Source organism: Lissotriton helveticus, chromosome 5_1 (assembly GCF_964261635.1).
Source record: "Lissotriton helveticus chromosome 5_1, aLisHel1.1, whole genome shotgun sequence".
In the NCBI taxonomy this organism is placed as follows: Eukaryota; Metazoa; Chordata; class Amphibia; order Caudata; family Salamandridae; genus Lissotriton; species Lissotriton helveticus.
Genome location: NC_136065.1, coordinates 208,559,016 through 208,581,255, shown reverse-complemented (window position 1 = coordinate 208,581,255; position 22,240 = coordinate 208,559,016). Strand labels below are relative to the sequence as shown.

General features: G+C 42.2%; 1 protein-coding gene across 1 annotated transcript in view; it reads left to right on the top strand.

Moving 5' to 3' along the window:
* Positions 1–22,240, top strand: part of CACNA1B (calcium voltage-gated channel subunit alpha1 B) — a 1,081,812-nt gene that overhangs the window by 723,090 nt on the left and 336,482 nt on the right. The window contains exon 18 of the mRNA XM_078642008.1: positions 1,527–1,594. Coding sequence (XP_078498134.1) covers positions 1,527–1,594 — 68 coding nt within the window. The remainder of the gene's footprint in view (positions 1–1,526; positions 1,595–22,240) is intronic.

The following is a 22,240-nucleotide window of genomic DNA, read 5'->3' as shown; positions in this document are numbered from 1 at the left end:
GATAATGTTGCGACCTACTTCTGGACCCACTGAGGTGTTACCGGATAACCAGTGGGTCACCTTATTCCTAAGCTGATAGAAGGCCTCTGTAGAGCCTTGTTGGAGAGGTGGCACATTACCCAGGATAACCACCAGTGGTGTAGATTGAGGAGGCAGATCGATTACCTCGGAATTTCGCCCACTACTACTTGTCACGCCATAGATTTCACCGCTATCACACCGTGGGCCCTGAGATGGGTTATTTTCCCTTGTCCTTATGGTCTGCCTGTTTGTTATATTGCCCTCAGTAGTACCCCTCAACTCACGCTCCTGTAATCTTATACCCTGGCAACTCCCGAGATGGTTATTATTGCTTGTTTCTGGAGCAATTTCGGGGTTATATGGTACTTGTGTGGGGCCTACTACGGCATTGGGTTGAGGATGCAGGGTTGGAGGATTATTTGCGGCAACAGGGTGGCATAGTGGGGACTGTTTCATTGCTTCAAGCCTGAGCTCTATCTCAGACAGCTTCGACATAATTGGGGCTAACCTTTCCTCCAGTGCGGTGCTTAGAACTAGTTTGAGGGTGTCCAGCAAATACTTCTCATTTCCTGATACTCCCCCTGCTACTATAATGTGTGCCTGCTTTTCATTGTTTTTTGTTTTTTTTGCTTGACCCGTTGTTGCCTTACATTTCCTCTTGAGGCCGCCAGCGCGGCAACCGGTCCCGTTGGGCAGTGGAGATGGGGGCAAGCTGTGGACATTTAGGTCCTCAGGTAGCACTACGGGTGTCTTCCCACCTTTCCCCCGATTATCAGCATTTAAGGAACCTTCTTTACTAACGATGGTTATTGCTGGACCCATTAAATCCCCACTTACACCCCCACAATGTGGCCCGTTTATTGAGGCATCTATGTAGGATAGGTGACAAATGGAAAACCAAAAACATTCTTTAAAAAATATGGTGGGCCTGGTTCATATCGGTGAGTTACACTTTTAAGTAAGTTTGCACTTTCTAGTATGTTTATGACTTTTCGTAGTCACAAACTCAGAGTGTAAACTTACTACAAAAGGTTAAGTTACATGCCTCCACCCCCAGAATGTTTCAATTGGCTTACTCTTGTTTTGGTGGGGAGGTCACTCCCTAAACCTCTTCTTGGTCTTCCTTAAACACCTCTAATAACCCCATAATCCCATTCCCTTTACTGGTAAATCTGCCCCTTTCCTACCTACTTCTGCATCCTTCTCACATTTACTACTAAAATCTATACTTACATGTGCGGAGAGTTCACAGTCAGAGCTAAGAACTCCGTAAATATATGTATAGGCAAATTTTACACTTTGTAGTACGTTTTGCAGTCCAAAGTTATGTTTGTGAATCAGGCCCATATTGTTTATTGAAACGTTCATAATACCAGCACTGAATAGATGATACATAGGTATGGTATCGAAGTGTATATCCTTTGTCTTAATGGCGGCCTATAAGCATATATGTGCTCTTTGCATCCCATATGAAACTTGCCCATCCTTAACCGAGCCCCAAACAGACACCCTCCTCAATGTCTTCTTGGCCATCGCAGTGGACAACCTTGCAAATGCTCAGGAGCTGACAAAGGTACGTACGCAGGAGTTACAAATATCTGGTTTCTTCCATCGACATTGTAGAGTGTTCAGGTTCCTTGCTGTCCATTGATGGTGCATGCTCAGCCTCATGCCTCTACCATCTGAAAAAGTGTATTGCAGCGTGCTCATGATGTGGAGCTGATACTCCAATGCCATTAAGCTTGTCTCTGGGCCCTAATGTTTCTGTAGGTTTTATTGTTGCCTCGTGGGCGGAGCTCTTAGTGAAGAACCGGGCTACTTTTGGGAAAGGTCTGTGGGTCAGTCTTAGAAAAGCATCTCCTGTGGGGAACTATGGAAGGACCTAATGTTTGCCTTCGTGTGACCTAAGATCTCATAGAAGGGCATTGTGGATGACGCTGGACATCCGCTCTGTGGCCTATAAGAGAACAGAAAGTGGTTTCTATTGTTTGGGTTTGGTCTGCTCTAACTATTATTAGTTTTGGGCTCATGGTATGGGAGCCCTCCTGCACTCGCCTGTTGAGCTGGGGGTGTATGTAAGAGAGAATGTTAGCTGTGTTTTATTTGTTTGCGACCAATTTTATAATAAAGGGGTTTCCTTATATTGCCTACATTGATCGTATTGTGAAAAGCGGAAACAGAGAGAACATTTAATCCTATCATTTATTTATTTATTTATTTATTTATTAATGACACTTATAGAGCGCGTACAATTACCCGTGGGCGTCTCGGCGCTAATATGCAATGATGCCTCTCCCTGATCAGTATGATTAAAAGCTTGATTTACTGATTAAATAACCATGTTTTCAGTTTTTTCCTAAACTGAAGCAGTGAGGAACTTGTTTTTATGTGGTTTGGTAGGGTGTTCCAGAGTTTAGGGGCCGCGATAGAAAAGCGGCGGTCACCCCTAGAAACTGTTCTGCTGCGTTGGACCACTAATTGGTTAAGTGAGGTAGATCGAAGTGTTCTGGACGGATTGTAGGGAATTAGTTGCTCTTTGAGAAAACGCGGGCCTTGGTCCTGCAGGGTTTTGTAGACTATGCACAATGATTTGAATTTTGCCCTATTTTGGATAGTTAACCAGTGGTAACTTTTCAGAGTGTCCGAGATGGGTGCGAATTTAGGTTTTTTGGACAGCACGCGTGCCGCTGCGTTCTGCACGGTCTGTAATTTTTTGGTAACTCTGTTTTGTGCATTAAGCAGAAGACCATTGCAGTAATCTAGCGATGGTAGGACCAGGGAGGTGACTAGCGTCTTGGCTGCTGAATCTGGTAGGAACGGTGTGATTTTTCTTATCATTTTAAGCTTAAAATGGGCGTTAGCTGCCACCTTATTTGCGTGGGCCATGAAGTTGAGCTGGTCATCGAATGTCACTCCTAGGTTTCTGACCTTAACGGTGGGGCAGGGAGGGGTTCCTAAAGCCGATGGCCACCAGGCTGCAGACCAAGCTGGCATAAGGTTACCATAGATAACCACCTCCGTTTTATCGGAGTTGAGCTTCAGGCAATTTTTTGCCATCCACTCACCGATGGCATTCATCCCGCTTTGGAATCTCACTGCCACCTCCTGTCCATTACCCTTTATGGCCAACACTAGTTGAGTGTCATCGGCGTATGAGGTTAGGCCCATCCCGTATGCTTTGATGACACTAGCGAGGTCCGACACATATATATTAAATAGTGTCGGACTTAGGGATGAGCCTTGGGGGACCCCACACGGTAATGACAAATCAGCTGATTGAAAAAGGCCCAGTGTAACCGCCTGGGTTCTGTTGGCCAAGAAGGAGGCAAGTAGGTCCCTAGCAGTAAGCTGAATACCCAACCTTTCGACACGATCGACCAAGATCTTGTGGTCGACCGTGTCGAAAGCTGCTGAGAGATCCAGAAGGACAAGCAGAGCTGTTCCTCCTTGATCGCGGATGACCCTTATGTCATCAGCTGCTTTGATGAGAGCGGTTTCCGTGCCATGATGTTTTCGGAAACCGAACTGAGTGTCATCCAGCAGGTTGTGACTTTCTATATATTCCGACAGCTGCTGATTCATAGCTTTTTCGGTAACTTTAGCTAGAAAAGGGAGACTCGCTATAGGGCGGTAGTTTTTTAGTTCACCTTTATCTAGACCGGGTTTTTTCAGCAGGGGTTTGATCAGCGTATTTTTTAATGAATCAGGGTAGGTTCCGGATGTCAGTATAGTGTTACAGACATGAGTAATAATAGGGATGACTGTGTCTGGCACGGTTGCGATCACAGAAGTTGGGCATGGATCCAGAGCTGATCCAGCTTTGATCGATTTTACTATGCCCTCAACTTGGTCAGTGGTAAGGGGTTTAAAACTGGTCATGGTATTTTTAGGGGTGATCATGGGGGTGATAGCACTACTGATGCCCAGGTCTGATTTAAAGGCTTGGTAAATATCATTTACCTTCGCGAAGAAGAACTTGGATAAGGCATCACATAATGCTTGTGATGGGGGTGGATTAAGATCCGGTGCATTTCCAGAAAGAGTTTTGGCGATATTGTATAGCTGTTTACTAGAGTTTTTCGCAGTCTCTATATGGAGTGTGAAAAAATGGTTTTTTTGCTGCTATTATCATTGCTTTATAAGAAGCAAGAGCTTTTTTGTACTTTTCCTTATTTTCGCTGTCGTAGGTTCTTCGCCAATGCCTTTCCCTGTTCCTAGTTAATTGTTTTTGGATTTTTAGCTCTTGTGTATACCACTGAGCTTTAGGCAGATTTCTGTTTCTTGAGAGGGTTTTAAACAACATTAGCAAAAAGAGAGGATTCTTAAAGTGAAGCAGCTTATTAAAAAGGTTATGACAAGTTTTTTTCCTCTATAAAGTGAGCAGCTGCTGATGGAAGCAAGGATTCCATTTTATCTTTGATGTATTTGTATCGCACAATAGTTGTTATGGTTTGTATGCCAAAGTTTTATACACTATTTAAGCGGGGCTTTACATCACCCACACCTAACTACAAGGTACCATTCACAAGAACACTGCGCATGGTATATTAATAACCTCAACCGGTAGAACTTGCTATCATACTGGTGGGGGCAACTTGAACCCGTCATCTGTTCTTGCAGGGTAATTACAAGAGGGCTAGTTTTCCACCTTCTATTCTTGAAGGCGGTGGCCAAGAGTTACGACGAGGTGGAATATTGCCATTACAGTTGATCCCCCCATATATACCCTGGGAGGTGGGTGAGAAAGACATTTTCTAAGTGCCTGGACTTGGCTCCCTTGACGTCAGACAAACTCATCTTCCGGACATCCATCTATGGGTGGCTGGACCTCTTGTAAGACAACCAGGTGACGTGAATGGCATATAGTTATGCTTAATGGCCTTGGGATACACTGTGCCATTGGCTTATTTCCTACCTGTCTCAACCAGTTAAATCATGCCTCACGTGTCACATGCCATGTCATGGTGTACTTTGCTCTGATTGGCTGCTATGTGTGTAAAACAGAAAGTGTTGTCATGGTCCCATACGCTGTTTTGTGGCATTTCGAATAAAATCTCACCAGGTGCTGGTGCTGCAGCGGGTTCTGCATATCTGCACCTTTTCTCTTATGATCTTCATAGCAGAGTTTGACATAATCGCCACAGCCAAAAAATAGTCACTGTGAATCGAAACAGATGCTGGTATTTAGCATTTCTTTTTCAATTCAATATCTTTTCTACGGAAAAGTAAAAAAAAAAATCAAAGTCCGAAATAATAATTTAAAGCTAACTTCACTTACAGTGTGCTATTTTGAGGTAATTAGATCCTGTAAGATGACACGAAATATTCACACAGGTGGGACAGACAAATGTTTCCCCAAACACACTACGGGCCAGTCCCTCTAATATACAATGTGCACCACTTTTATCTTGAAGCAATTGAACTTGTTGTGCCTCACCCAAGGCTGACTTCTTGCAGCTCATGTATGTTGTGTCTTTTCATTGATAGTTGAGTAAATTTCACACACCATCTGTAAGTTAACATCACTTGGTTTTCATTCCTCTGGCATAGTGTTTCCCAAACTGTGGGTCAGGACACACTGGGGGGGTCGCAGGACGATTTTTGGTGGGTCGCAAAAGGTCCTGGTGTACGTGTAAGCAATATTTAAATTGATCAGCCCTGTTTGTGCACCAGTTCAGAGGTCCCAAACAATGTGCCTGAAATCCAATTTAAAAAACAAAACTCTTGAAGGTATTCTCAAACAAGACTCCAACTGAACCTTCCAGTATTTGTTGCTGCCGTTTTTTTAGTTCACAAAGACAATTCAACAGAGAATGTGCTCACTATATGGGATCATACACAACCATACCAGTTGTGCATGACTTTCATACCTAAATTTAGGAAAATTGATGTGGCCTTACAGCCTGAGGTGCTGACTTTGGGGCTTGGGTAGCAGGTTTGCGTCCTGGCATTGGGTCAGCATCCTTTGATTCTGAGCAAATCACTTAATTTTTTAATATATTATATTTAAAAGTTCACCACTGGACCTCGTTATAACACAAAAAATGGATACGAGTCCTTACCGCATACTTTGATGCAGAAAGGGTTTCTGAGATTTGGCATCAACACCAAGATTTTTTCAGAAGCTTTGTGGTTTTAGTGAGCGGATGTCAAAGGCCAGAACCCAACTCTGAAAAGTGTTCTAGCTCCAGACCCTAGTGAACTGCAGCATCTCGCATTTGTATGCGCAGATCAATATCCTGACCACAGTCCGATATTGAAGGGCGTGGCTAAGGTTGTGACGTTTACAAACAATTGTTGTTATTACATTAAACGGTACACAGTCAAAATATCGAGTTGAAAATTTCGACCTACCAAAATATCGTGTTTAAAATTTCGAAGGTACAGAATATCGATGTCAAAAATATCGTAGGACAGAATATCGACTCTGAGGTAAGTAATATCGAATTCATTTATATCGATGTAAGTAATATCGAAGTTAGAAATATCGATAGCATATATATCGATGTAACTAATTTCGATGTTATTAATATCGATTTTTGTATTATTTTTTAGATTTTTATTATGTATGTGTTATATGTTTTTGTAAAGTATTTAAATTAATTTATATTATATGTGTATTATTTTTATATATTAATAAATTTATTTTTAAGTAAATTATATGTTTTAGTACCGGAGCGGGTTGTGGGTTTATAGGGGAATAGGGTGGGAAGTAATTTAATTGTAATAATTAATTGGTAAATAATTATTTAAATTGATAAATTAATTATTTAATTGGTAATTAATGTTAATTTTTATTAAATATTATGTTTTAGTACCAGAGCGGGTTGTGGGTTTATAGGGGAATAGGGTGGGAAGTAATTTAATAGTAATTCATTAATTTTTTAATTTAATTATTAATTGGCAATTAATTAATTTAATTGATAAATTAATTATTTAATTGGTAATTAATGTTAATTATTAATAAATGTTATGTTTTAGTACAAGAGTGGGTTGTGGGTTTATAGGGGAATAGGGTGGGAAGTAATTTAATAGTATTTATTATTTGGCAATTAATTATTTTATTTGATAAATTAATTATTTAATTGCCAATTAATGTTAATTTTTATTAAATGTTATGTTTTAGTACCAGAGCGGGTTGTGGGTTTATAGGGGAGTAGTGTGGGAAGTAATTTAATTGTAAATAATTACAATTTTTTATGTGTAATATATTTTGTAAATATTTATTAATTGGCATTCCCTACTGTTGAACCCTTTGGAGTTGGAATAGTAATTTTTCTCCCTACACTATCCAACGCTTTCCCTACTGTTGCACCCTCTGGAGTTGGAATAGTAATTATTAACCATATGCTATCCAACGCTTTCCCTACTGTTCCACTCACTGGAGTTGGAATAGTAATTTTTACCCATACGCTATCCAACGCTTTCCCTACTGTTCCACTAACTGGAGTGGGAATAGTAATGTTTACCCACCCGTTATCCAATGTTTTCCCTACTGTTGCACTCTCTGGAGTGGGAATAGTAATTGTTACTCTTACGCTATCCAATGTTTTCCCTAATGTTGCACTCATTGGAGTGGGAATAGTCATTTTTACATACCCGCTATCCAACGCTTTTCCTACTGTTCCACTCAATGGATTTGGAATAGTAATTTTTACCCACCCGCTATCCAACGTTTTCTCTACTGTTGCACTCTCTGGAGTCGGTATAGTAATTTTTATATTTACGCTATCCAACGCTTTCCCTAATGTTGCACTCTCTGGAGTGGGAATAGTAATTTTCCCCCTACGCTGTCCAATGTTTTCCATACTGTTGCACTCTCTGGAGTTGGAATAGTAATGTTCCCACCTACGCTATCCAACGCTTTCAATACTGTTGCACCCTTTGGAGTTGGAATATTATTTTTTACCCATACGCTATCCAATGCTTTCCCTACTTTTCCACTCACTGGAGTTGGAATAGTAATTTTTACCCTTACGCTATCCAACGCTTTCCCTAATGTTGCACTCTCTGGAGTGGGAATAGTAATTTTTCCCCCTATGCTATGCAATGTTTTCCATACTGTTGCACCCTCTGGAGTTGGAATAGTAATTTTCCCACCTACGCTATCCAACGCTTTCAATACTGTTGCACCCTTTGGAGTTGGAATATTATTTTTTACCCATACGCTATCCAATGCTTTCCCTACTGTTACACTCACTGGAGTTGGAATAGTAATTTTTACCCTTACGCTATCCAACACTTTCTCTAATGTTGCACTCATTAGAGTGGGGAAAGTAATTTTTCTCCCTAAGCTATCCAACACTTTCCCTACTGTTGCACTCTCTGGAGTGGGAATAGTAATTTTTCCACCTACGCTATCCAACGTTTTCCCTACTGTTGCACCCTTTGGAGTTGGCATAGTAATTTTTACTCTTACGCTATCCAACGTTTTCCCTAATGTTGCACTCATTGGAGTGGGAATAGTCATTTGTACATACCAGCTATCCAACGCTTTCCCTACTGTTCCACTCACTAGAGTTAGAATAGTAATTTTTACCCACTCGCTATCCAACGTTTTCCCTACTGTTGCACTCTCTGGAGTGGGAATAGTAATTTTTACTCTTACGCTATCCAACGCTTTCCCCAATGTTGCACTCATTGGAGTGGGATTAGTCATTTTGACATACCCGCTATCCAATGTTTTCTCTACTGTTCCACTCACTGGCGTAGGAATAGTAATTTTTACCCACTAGCTATCCAACGTTTTCCCTACTGTTGCACTCTCTGGAGTGGGAATAGTAATTTTTACTCTTACGCTATCCAACGCTTTCACTAATGTTGTACTCATTGGAGTGGGAATAGTCATTTTTACATACCCGCGATCCAAAGCTTTCCCTACTGTTGCACTCACTGGAGTTGGAATAGTAATTTGTACACTTACGCTATCCAACGCTTTATCTACTGTTGCACCCTCTGGAGTTTGAATAGTAATTTTTACCCTTATGCTATTCAATATTATTTATATTTATTTATGTATTCAAGATGTTACATAATGTTGTATTTAATTAATTTTAAAAATATTGAAAGTATATTTAATTGTTGTTATTTATTAAATATAATAATTTTTTTATTATTTATGTTATTATTTTATGAGTGTTGATGTATTTTTAAATTGTAGTATTTGTTAATATTTTATAATTGTTTAAGAAATAATGTATATTTTATAATTATTTAAGTATATATTATATATTTAATTATTAATTTTAATTAAATGTTTAATAGTAAATATGTATTATTCATTCATTTTAAACATTATAACACATTTTAACATAAGTTTAATATATATATAAGTACTATTTACTTAATTTTACCTTTGTTTTAAAAAACGATATTTTTAATTACGATATTTTTAACATCGATATTTTGGTTTCGATATTTTTGTACTTACCATGTTGTAGATAGGGTGTCGATATACTTGCCTTCGATATTCCAACGTCGATATTTTGTCTGTCGATATTTTCAGCTTCAATATTCTGTCAGTGATTCACATTAAACAATTGGCCCCACCTCATCTGCATTAAAGCGAGGTGGATCATGAAAGATTGTCGTTTTAAAATTCATGTTGTGGTTCTAAAGGATTCTAAGAAATTTGGGTAACACTGCTCGAGCACCTTCCAACTCATCTTATACAAAGTCACTGAACGTAGAACTATATACTTTCTTTCATCGGTCCTGGGCATATCAATAAAAATGTGTTCTATAGACGCTCCAAAAAAGTGTTTGCTGCCAATAAAGCTTAAGAAATCCGTTGCAAACAATTGAATTCAATTGATGACTAAACATTTCCAATATGTAAGCAACAGACAAGAATCATGATCATATTTATAGCCATAAAGTTAATATTTGGCTTCCTCTACATCCCAAACTAGGCTTAATATTCCTGATCAACTCCGACTTGTTAACACTGCGTTGAGAACATATATTTCTGTAGCTCATATTATACAAATAATTTATGTTACACATGACTCACACAGGAATGTACATATGATTGGTTGCAATTCATGAGTTATTTCAACACATATTAAGAGCAAGGTCCAATTCCTTGGGAAATATAATAATAACATGGCCTGATCTGTGAATTGGCTGGGTGCTGTGAGTCCCAACCCAAAATTTATAAGTGCTTCAGACATAGGTTTCCTCAAGCACAAGTGACCTTCTTTAGCTGTTACAATTCATACAGTAAAGTGTGTGTGTGTGTTGTGTGTGTATGTGTGTGTGTATGTATGTATGTATGTATGGTGGATGAATCATTCCAAGCTCCTGTATTGCAAAGAGCCCTATTTTATAATATTTTTAAATGTAATGTATGGCCCAAGTAATAGTAGCAATGCATATTTCTCAAATCAAATCAAATCAAGCTTTATTCGACTATTTCTAAAATAATTATAAAAGCACAGTAAAAACAAGTCAATACATGTACAAGTACATTAGCTGAGAAAACTGGGTGAGCAAACACAAACTTTAACTAATCGTTAAATTCTCAAAATTAAAATCACAGTTTACATAGACATAGTTTTTATACATGTGAAAACCGACCTTAAAAATGCATTTACAGATTTCTCATTTTAATGCCCGAAACAAACCCTGAACCTGAACACCATCCATGACCAAATATTCAAGCCTAAGCAATTTTAGTCACAACATTGGAGTGTTGGAACCACCACGAAAGACAATGAGGCAGCTTTGAGCCAATCATTTGTATTTAATATTTGTAAGCACATGCACTCTGAAGCTTTATGGAGCTAAAACAATACCAGACAAAGTAAAAAATAAGAAGTTTGTACTATGTAGAAAAGGTGCAGGGGTACCAGTGTGCCAGAAACTACTACTGCTAAATAAAGATGTTAATTCCTTCAAAATAGCGAGCAGTTGGGAGATTATCTGAATTTCGCCGGGTAGTTTGTTCCATTCTCTGGAGGGAGTTACAGAACCGCTCTGTCCGTGAGCGTTTTTTAAAAAAAACATATTTTAGTGAAGGTTTATCATCACTCAGCAACATTGTAAGATTCAACATCCTCATTCATCAAATACATCTTCATTTATACCTCAACATATTCAAGTATTGTCCCCCCTTCCTCCCCTAAATGGTGCGGGCATGCAACTTCCAAAAGAATGCATCGTGTGATGCGCAGTTGTCAGTGACGAGTTCTCAACTTAAAATAAACTCTAGATGTTATTTGTGCATTCCTAGTGCTCTAGCTTCCCTCATCTATCCGTAGGTCTGACAAGGCCTGTACTAAAGTTTCCCATGCTCTAGCGTGCTCTAGGGCCTTTTCTTGTTGGAAGCGCTGGGCCTGTCTCAGCCGGATAGTGCTCTCGCTCCTTGCCCATTTACAAACTTACGCTCTCCAGCGCTTATAGGATGGCCCTTCTTTTGATTTCCAGTGCAGGGTGATTTCCCTCTTCGCCAATATGAGCCCTAAATCTATAAATGTACTCGTTATTTTTGTTTTGGGTGTGTGGGGGAACCAAAGTAGCACACATGTAGCCATATCATAGGTCAGATGTCTGCTCGTGACTTCATTCAAAAGGTCTCCCACTTCTGTCCAATAGTTCCCTATTCTTGGGCAGTCCCAGAACATGTGTTCCAGTTCCGCTCCCTTCTCTAAACATCTGGGGCATGCTGCGTCTTGCGCCTGGAAGTTCTTCAGGATCTTCCCCGGCGTCAGATAAGCCCGGTGTACTATGAAAAACTGTATCAGTTGAAGTCTTGCATTTCTTGTGCCCTTCCACACCCTTCTGATGATATGCCCCCATGTCATGTCTGGTATCGGGCGGCCTATCCCTGTCTCCCAATTCGATTTCAGATCAGCCAATGGTTGCAACCCTTCATGTAGCATCCTGGAGTGGAGGCACGTAACTGCTTTGAAGGTCCCTGCTGCCATTACCACATATTGGCATGCCTTGTAGTCTTAGGTTCTGCCTGCCCCTCCTTCCAATGCTTCCGAATTGCTGCCATCACGGCAGCATGGATTAGGAAGTCTCCGTTCGGGAGGTCATATCTCTCCTGTAATGCTGGAAATGATAGCAATGTACCCTCTTCGTATATGTCCCCTACCATCTGAATTCCCAGTTGTTCCCATTCCTCGAGAGCCGACCAGTCACTGCCATGAGGAAGTGCCGTCAGCATCCCTATTGGGATCTCCAGAGCATAGGGATGTAGGACTCCTGCCCTACGCTGGCTTCGATTCCAACATGACCTCAGGGTACTCTCCTCTAGCAATAAGTCCCTGGGTAGAAGTGCTTGTTGTAGGACTATATATGAGAGGATATGCCTTTGCATCCCTGTACCTCTCAGATGGTCAGGGCCCCGAAACTCCACTGCAATCGCCTGTGTGAGAACCTGGAGCTGTGCCGCTGAATAAGGAAGTTCAAAGTCCGGAACTGCCAGTCCCCCTTCCAACTTCGGGCGCATCAGTTTGTTCAATGCTATTCGCTTCCTACCAGTCCCCCACAAAAAAACGATAACCATTGTTCTCAGTTCCCTGAACGTCACCGGCGGTATCCAAACAGGGAGCGTCCGGAAGTAATAAAGCAGCCTCGGCAATGCCACCATTTTAAGTAAGGCTATCCTCCCCATCACTGATAACGGGAGCATGGACCAGAAGGCCAGGCTCCCCTTTAAGGCCTGTATACAGCGCCCTATGTTCCCTTCCAGGACATCAGTGGCGTTGTGGTAAATTCGAACCCCAAGATAAGTGAGGCATCTCGGTTCCCATTTTATTTCCTGAGGAAGGGTCAGAGCTACCCCGCGTGGTCTTACTGGAAGCAGGCATATCTTACTCCAGTTCACTCTGAGGCCCGAGAAATCCCCAAATCTAGTCAACAAAGTGACCGCCCCCCGCAGTGCCCCCTCCGTATTTTCTAGGTATAAGAGTAGGTCATCTGCATATAGCGATATACGATGTGGTATCGCATTCTGCCACAGCCCGTCAAAACTCAATCCTAATCTCGCCTGTACCGCCAGGGGCTCTATTGCTAGTGCAAACAACAGTGGGGATAGGGAACATCCCTGTCTTGTTCCCCTCAGCACCGGATATTGTGTGGATATCAATTTCCCCAGCCTCACTCTCGCCACCGCCGAAGAGTATAAGACTTTGACCCGAGTCCCAAACAGCGCACCCAGATAAAACCGCTCCAGTACTTTATAGAGGTATGTCCATTCCAGGCTATCAAAAGCTTTCTCTATGTCCACTGAAAGGACCGCCGGCGCGTCGAGATCAGTATGATCAGTCCCCATGATCCTCATGAGCCGATGTATATTCTAGGAAGTGTTTCCAGTTGGAATAAATCCAGCCTGGTCGGGATGTTCCAGGGTGGTCATGTGAGGGAACAATATGGTTGCTAGTATCTTGCTCAGGATCTTATAATCCATCGTCAACATGGATAACGGCCTATAGGACGTTACGTCCTCCCCGTTCCTTCCTGGTTTTAAGAGGGGGATAATCAAAGCCTCGCGCATAGAGGATGGTAACCAACCTAACTCCCTGGCCTCTTTATATACTACGAGGAGGCGAGGAGTGAGCAGATCAATATACTGTGCATAGAATTCAACCGGTAAGCCGTCTACTCCCGGAGTTTTGTTCCGAGCCATGTGCTTGATTGCGCTTCGGATCTCATCTAATGTGACATCCCGTCCCAATATCTTAGCCTGTTCCTGTGGTATATAAATAAATAATACCGGATCTAGGTTTTACTGGACATAGCAATAACAGATAGCTCAATAAATAAGAGTCAAGATTCGAGGTAGTAGGAGTTTGCAGGTTTAATACAGCATAAAGGACAGGAACAGGACAACCTGCACGGGAACAGGATGGCAGCGCTGCCGGGGGCAGGATCAGAATCGGCGTAACATTTAATAACAGTGCACAAATATATATACTAAAACAGTTACATTACAATGAATTACAGTAGGCGGAGCAGTGGGTGTGGTCAATAGCAGTCGCGAAAGATAAGGGTGAAAATGGGTGTAACAGGGGCGTATACATAGACATGTGATGCAAACGTAACAGAATATGTCATAAATGGGGCGGAAACATGGAGGGGGCTACCTAAGGAGCCGGGACCTCTAACCTAATGGTGCGCGCAAACTGACAATGACGTGTTACTAGGAGAAGCTGGGGGCTATGAACTCTGTGCTAGGAGCAGAGACTGAAGTCTGGAGAGTCAGGGCGACATGTACCTAAACAGTATCTAGTATCTGATGTTTAGAGAACATGTTGATAGAATCCTAAAGTTATCAGGGCAAAGGCTAACAGACTCTAAGACTGGTGCATGCATTATTCTACATGTAGTGCGTGATGAAGAATATTAAATGGCCATTAAATGCAGTATTTCTCTTACATGGAGACGTAAAGGCTAGACAATGACGGAAACTATTGATGCGATTCAGTAGCTTAGGAATGCAGAGAAGGAGGGCTGGACTGATAACTAGAATCATAACATACTCTTGGCAGACTCAGAGGCAGAGCCAGGCTGAGCCGGGCACTGCGAGGCAGGAAGTAAGTGAAGGGTCGAGGATACAGGTGGGGGCTGTATCGCTCCTCAGCGAGGACTCAGAAGACAGGAGCTGAATCTGGTGTCCGGGCCCTTTTTGAGGCCTAGAAACGGGGACTTTACAATAAAATAACGTGCACACTGAGAAACGTGGCAACGTAACTTTACATAGGCCTGATACTCGTAGCTTTCACGAGAACTGGAAACTGGCATACTAGTGATGGACACAACTGTAATTGCGTCTTTAATCAAACATGGGGGATACATATGCATATTTAATCATGCACACATAACATAAGATGGAGGACACGTAGGGACACAGAACATGGCAAAATTTACTTTTCCACATTCCCTCCTTGTCACTACGTTTCCATCAGGAAACATCAATATTCATGATACCATCTATCATTTCATACAGTATCATTTGCTCGTCTCGAATTTTCTTGGAACGGGATTTAGGACGGGACTCGGGACTAGGAATACAAGATGTAGCACAAATGCCGCAAATCGCAGGGCCACATTGTAAGCAGAGGCAGCAACTGAATATGATCGCTACTGCAATACCCAGAAATGACAATACTTTCCATCCCCAGGCGGAAATTATATTCCAGAACCAACCGGACCATGTCCAGGTGCCTGGATCTTGGTGTAACATATGGGCAATTTTATGGAGTCTGGTAATAGCTGAATAAACAGACGGTGCGTTATTAGGAATGAAAATGCAGCAACTAGATCCGATGACTCTACAGGCCCCGCCCCTATCGGCCAGTATGACGTCAAGGACGAGACGATTCTGGAGCACGACAATTCTCATAAAGGATTGTTCTTCGGTTAAGTTACCTAGAGCAGAAGTAGTCTCAATCACTACTGCTTCAAGTGTTCTGGTTAATCTACGTATCAGTTTACTATTCACGACAGTACCTAAGTAGGGGAAGACACCTTTATTGATATCTATGTATTGTTCTAGAGCAGTTTCAGTATAATCGACAATCGGGAAATTTCTCTTGTGTCTAGTATGTACTAGGTGGGAATTCCTATGATAGTCAGGTGGGGCTAGGAAAACTGGTGGCAGTAGGAAGGCAATGTAACATGTTCCCTCCCAATCGAGGGGCAGACGAACATATGCGGTCTGACCACAAACAAAATAAGAATGACGTGAAGCTTTGAAAATAGATTTCCCACTGTCACTATACTTGACAATAGTAGTACAATCACTATGGCCTACATGTACGGAACCATTATTTCGGACACATAATTCACCTTTGACTGGTAGTACTGACATGGCAGGTAAGTCTGGAGTAGAATCAGACTGAACATTCAGGACCATAAAATTCGAAGAATAATTACCCAAATTATAAACTTCATTTTCTAGATCTAACCCTGTTCTGTGGGGAAGACCTTGCTTGTCTGGGAAACATGTACTGTTCAGAAAAGACATATCTGTTGAGGATGAAGTTAACGTGGACCATGCTCCACACGAACCATTATGTGAAAATGGATAAGGAAAGAGTGGCAGAACTCCCTTCGGTGTCTGGAAAGGGGGGAGTCGACCACACACCCAACAATTTGTGGCATTGCTGGTCTGGTGTGAATAATGTAACATGCGGATAAAGGAGTTATTACGCATAGCAAGACGATATGAGAGTTCATGAGGAGGCAGATCACTAAACGTGTGCTCTACTGTAACATTAGCAGACTTATTTACATGAGAAACTGAAAAATACAAATAAAATGCATAACTGGTGCAGGAAATCATAATGCTGAAATATAGCAGAAAACATAAAATAATAGTGCAACTTCTAGAGTTCTCACTAACTCTCTCTCTGTGGGGGTCTATTATATACATGTCAGAAACCGGTCTAACCGTTTCACCTAGGGGAGGACTTAGACAATCAAACTGGCTGACTTATTTTACTAGACCTTAGTTTAAGCTTATACTCCTGTTGCGGAGTTTTCTCTAACAGGGAAGGGTTCGTAGCAATGTCTTTTGCGGGACAGTCCTTAAGAATAGTACTTTGGCAGTCTTTAAGATCCTCGGAAATGTTCTTTGAAACAGGCTTTAGTCCAAAAAATCTTTTCACATGTGACAGGTGGACCCAGCCCTTCCTGCCTTCCAGCTTGACGGCAGTACGGGTGGCCAGGAGGACCTGTCGGGGTTCCTTCCAGCGAGGCTCCAGCGGACTTGAACGATCAAAATTCCGGACGAGAACCATGGATCCGGGAACGATTTCATGCGGTGCCACCTCGGTATTGTCTGGAAATGCGGCAGCAACCTGTGAACGACAAGAGTTGAGGGCAGACATCAAGGAAGCTAGGTAATCTGTCAGCATATTACTTGAAACATCGGTAATACTTCGGGGTCTAGGTGTACCCCACATGTTAAGGGGGCGGCCGAATACGACCTCGTACGGGGACAGACCTGATCTGGAATGTGCGACCATGCGCATATAAAATAGGGCAACTGGCAGAGCTACTAGCCAGTCCACACCTTTCTCTTTACATACTTTTGCAATTCGGATTTTCAGGGTCTGATTATGTCTCTCTACGAGACCGGCTGCTTCTGGATGGCGTACACAATGGAACTTCCACTGGTACCCTAACAACAGGGAAATATGTTTCATAAGCTCGGATGAGAATGGTTGGCCGTTGTCTGAATACACGACCCTAGGGAGTCCATAACGGGGGAAGAATTCACGAACCAACTGCTTGGCAGTGGTCGCGGCTGTGTAATCTGGGACTGGATATGCTTCTGTCCACCTGGACAAAGCGCATACAACTACAAGGACATACTTGAAACCTCGACATCGCTCCATCTGAATATAATCCATCTGGAGGACTTCAAAAGGGTGGTCAGGAGGCTGGAATCCACCTTGTTCCACCGGAACACTTTTACCTGGATTAAACTGACAACATATCATACAGGTACGGACTTTCTGCTTGGCTGCAGCTCGTAAATGCTTGTTGAACCAAATGTTCTGGATACTATCTAACATAGCTTTTTCTCCTAAATGTGCTGGACTATGTGCGGTATTGATAATGACTTGAACCATAGAATCGGGGAGAAACCATGTGGCTTTACCCTTCGTTACCCATCCCTGATCTGTCTGGACCCCTCCTTGTTCGGACCATTTCTTGATTTCCTCGGGAGTAGCATGTAACTGGATATCTATGACATCTTGAGTGGGGTCCTTTACTGTCATACAGGTAGTCAGATCTGGAGTGTATGTCGGTGTCTTATTAACTGGAATGTCCTGTGTCTGTGCTGTAAGCTTGGCTGTGCGATCTGCTAGATCATTACCTTGAGAAATAGTGTCAGTAACTTTCGTATGTGCTTTGCATTTCATGATAGCAATAGATGTCGGTAAGTGTATGGCATCTAGCAGAGCTTGAATAAGGAGACCATGCTGAATCTTGGTTCCATGAGAAGTCATGAAACCTCTCTCCTGCCAGAGCACTCCAAAGTCGTGTACGACTCCGAATGCATAACGTGAATCTGTGTAAACATTAACTTTCAGGTTTTTAGCGTGTATGCAGGCTTGTGTCAGAGCAACTAGCTCTGCTGCTTGAGCAGACAGGGTGTCAATACGGTGTGTTTCAATAACTTCAGTGTCAGTAGTCACTGCATACGCGGCTACTAGTTCTCCTGTACTTGTTCTCATACATGAACCATCCACATAAAGTGTCAGGTCGGGATCTGGTAATGGAATATCTGTCAAGTCTTGTCTTGGCTTAGTCATAGTGTTAACTACTTCCACACAGTCGTGTGTGGCAGGATTTGAATTAACTGACGGTAACAGTGTTGCAGGATTTAGAACGTTGCAGCGTCTGATTTCTATGTGTGGCTGGAACAGTGTCAATTCATAACCTGTTAAACGTGCAATTGTCAAGTGCTGAGTCTGTGTTCGGTTTAAAAGAACTTCCACGGAGTGTGGGACTTGTACTGTCAAGGAATGTCCTAATACTATGGAATCACTTTGTCTGATAGCTAGTGCTGTGGCTGCAACTGACTTGAGGCACGCAGGCAGAGCCTGGGCTACAGGATCTAATGTGCTCGAAAAATAAGCACAGGGCTTGTACTGTCCTGCTTGATCTTGTGTGAGAACAGATAATGCTGTACCTTCACGTTCAGTGACGAAAAGTGTAAAAGGCTTACTGTAGTTCGGTGTAGCTAGAACTGGAGCTTGGCATAGAGCTTTCTTTAACTCATTAAAACTAAGTGTATGTTCAGATGTCCAAGGGAGGACAGTCGATACGGCTGCCTCCTGTGTCGTTAACTGTATCAGTGGTTTAGCTAGAAATGCATACTGAGGAATCCATTGTCTGCAGTAAGAAGTGAGGCCGATAAAAGCACGTACCTCCTTCTGGGTCTTGGGCTGAGGAAGACTCGCTATTAACTGGATACGGTCGGGTGTCAACTGCCTACCCCTCTTGGACAGTAAGTGGCCTAAGTAGATCACTTGCTGGACACAGAATTGAAGCTTAGAAGGGGACACCTTGTGCCCCATCTCGGCAAGGAAATACAAGACTGTAAGGGATGCTCGCTCGCAAGCACGTTCAGAACGGGCTGTGATCAGTAGATCATCGACATACTGGAGCAGGGCAGTGTCAGTTGGCATGTGAATATTGTCTAGTTGTCTCTTAAGTGCTTGACTGTAAATACTAGGACTTTCTGTGAAACCTTGAGGAGCTCGTGTGAACATATAGCTCCTTCCATTTAAACAAAATCCGAAAAGGAACTGGCTGTCTGGATGAATGGGGACACTAAAAAATGCGTTCTTGAGGTCTATGACTGAAAAAAATGAGGCTTCAGAATCAATGGCTGTCAATAGGGAAGAGATATCTGGGACAACTGGGTACTGGGGAATAATACATTTGTTGAGTTCTCGAAGGTCAATCACTAATCGATGTACTGGGGGTGCATTTGGATCAGTACGTTTCATGACTGGAATGATCGGAGAATTACATACATTGGAGTCAGTTTCTACAACTACTCCTTGAGCGATGAGCTCGTCAATAATTTTGGATAAGGCTGCTACAGCCTCAGGTGGCAATCTGTACTGTCTGATTCGTGGTAACACTACACCTGGCTTGAGAGTCACACGATGGGGTGTGATTTGCATGAAGCCAACATCAGTTGGACCTTGTGCCCATAGATGCTGCGGAACATTAGACAATCTCGGATCAAAATCTCGTAATACATAGTGACCCTTGAAGTCACGTAGGAACAGTCGTATTCCCTCTGGGGAACAGCAAATAACTGCACCTAATTCTTTCAGTGTTTTAATACCTAACAAATTTTCTGGACATGATTTCGTAAGTAACAGATCAGTAGTGCGGGACAATGGACCTACTTCTAGAGTAACTGGCTTAGATATCTCGTTTACAATAGGCTTTCCTGAAAAACCAAGGGAAACATTTCTAGAGCCTGAGAGCGGAGCCCCTGGAACCTCGGCGTGACTGATGGTGGTCCTACTTGCCCCTGTATCAATCAAAAACTTTCTGTCTTTCCCTAATACTTGACTATGAACATAGGGACCCTCTTGATCTACAGGTATCTCGATGAGAGGCAAGCCTACCTCCCTCTCTAGGCTGTTTCATGAATATGGCTGATACTCTGGATACTCGGACTGTGCATACTGGTACATCTGCTGTGTAACATGCTGTGTTGCAGCAATAGGCTGCGGTGCTGGAACTGTCTGTTGTGCATTCTGTGGCTGAGAAGTCTGTGAAACTTGTTCTTGTCTAGGCGGACGTGGTCTTTCTTTAGTCTTACCGGTAGCTATATTGTGTTTCAGAACTGCACACTCGTTTATATAATGACCTGGCTGTTTACAATAATTGCAGGTCCCTTTAACGGGAACTGCAGGATGACTGGCTTGATTCATACCCCTCTTCTGACTGTCTTGTGGAATAGATTGTGCAACCAGTACTTTCATTTTCGTGTCTTTCATACGTTTCCTTTCGTGATCTTGTTCTTCTCTGATTCTATTCTGGTGGTATTGAAGCATCTGTAACATCTGGGACGGGGTATTAGCTTGCCAGGTACTTTCGACTTTCAAAACTCGATTCTTCACTTGTGGACTTGAATTCTCGACTAATTTAGTAACAAAAAGATGAGGGTATGACTCGCTACTGGTCTTGAGGCCACTGTTGATACTAAAGCATTTCTCGAATCTAGAATAAAAATCACTAGTGTCTTCGTCTTGTTTCTGTTTACAGGCTGAGATTGCATCCCAGTCTTCCTTTTTAGTGGCTAATAATCTTGGCAAAACTTGTATTAACAGTTCTGGTAATTCTTTACATTTTTCTCCTAGACCGGTACCTGGTACTCGTATCTTATCTTCAGCTTCTAGGACTGCCCAATCGATCTTTTTCTCTCCCACCTCCCAATCTTTTTCCTTGAGTGTTTCGTATACCCCTGCGGGCAACAGGACTTTTAACATTTTAATTATATCTGGATACGTGTATTCTCCCATACGGAGCATGTCTTTTAATTCTCGGTGGAACCCTGCTGGATCTTTGTCATGACAGGGAATTAATTTCTTCATCTCTAAGAGTTCCATCTTTGTAATCGGAGTGTAAACAAACACTCGTTGCATTTCACCATCTGTTGTCCTAACTGGGTGTACTTCTCGTAACGGATTCTGTCTGTCTATGTAAAACGGTTTACTTTCTGGAGGTGAGACATGAACAAAATGCGGGTTCAAAAACGTTCTATATTTGTGGCGCTGTTCTAGAATGACACTAATTAAATCGGTACCTAAACCTTTCCATCTATACTGGAGTAACTCGTTCAGGACATCGTGTAACGGACCTGGATCAGAATGTTGACCCTCATACAGAGTAATGAGGTGCTGGATCATATACATACCCACCAGTCGTTGCTCGGCTGGGGGCAATTTCAGAAACATTTGTGCCACTATTTCGTCTGGAAAAGTGGTAGAATCAGTAATCCATCGGACTGCTGATCGGGCTAGTTCTTGTTCATGCATAGTACTTAACTCACTGTAACCGATTCGTGATTTCAGAATGTGATCGGTAGCTTGAAATACTTGTTCCAGAGAACCTTGTTCTGGTGCTGGATGATGTAAAACTGACTTGTGTTCTAGGCGCAAATGGCGATCTGGAAATCTAGATTTTCCTACATACGCTATTCTAGTGGGATTCTCGTCGTCTACCTCTTCGGTAGAGTCATTTTCTTTCTCGCTTACTTGTGCTGCTTTACGTTGTTCGCGTAACTTTAGTATTTCCTTACGAATTTTCTTGTACATACTCCCTATACTACTGATAGTCTTGTGTTTACCCTCGGCTATATTATCACTCCACCTTGTCAGGATTTTCATTTCGGCCGGATCTTTAGTTGGGTAATCTTGTTCTCTTATTAGACAATTAATCAGAAACTTTAATATCATGAGCTGGATCTCAGCTTTCCTTTGAGACATGGCTTCGCCAATACTTTCTGGATCATCCCCTGTACGGATGAAACGATATATTCGGTCTAGATCTCCTTTCATATCTGGTAGGGTGTCCAAATACCCGGTCACCCGTCTTACACGGATGGAATATATTACTGTACTATCATCACCTGCAACTGGATCATAGCGGCATTCAGTGAGAGCTCGTCGGATGTCTGCAACGGACTTATATTTGGGCGTACGCTGTAACGCACATTCATGTAACT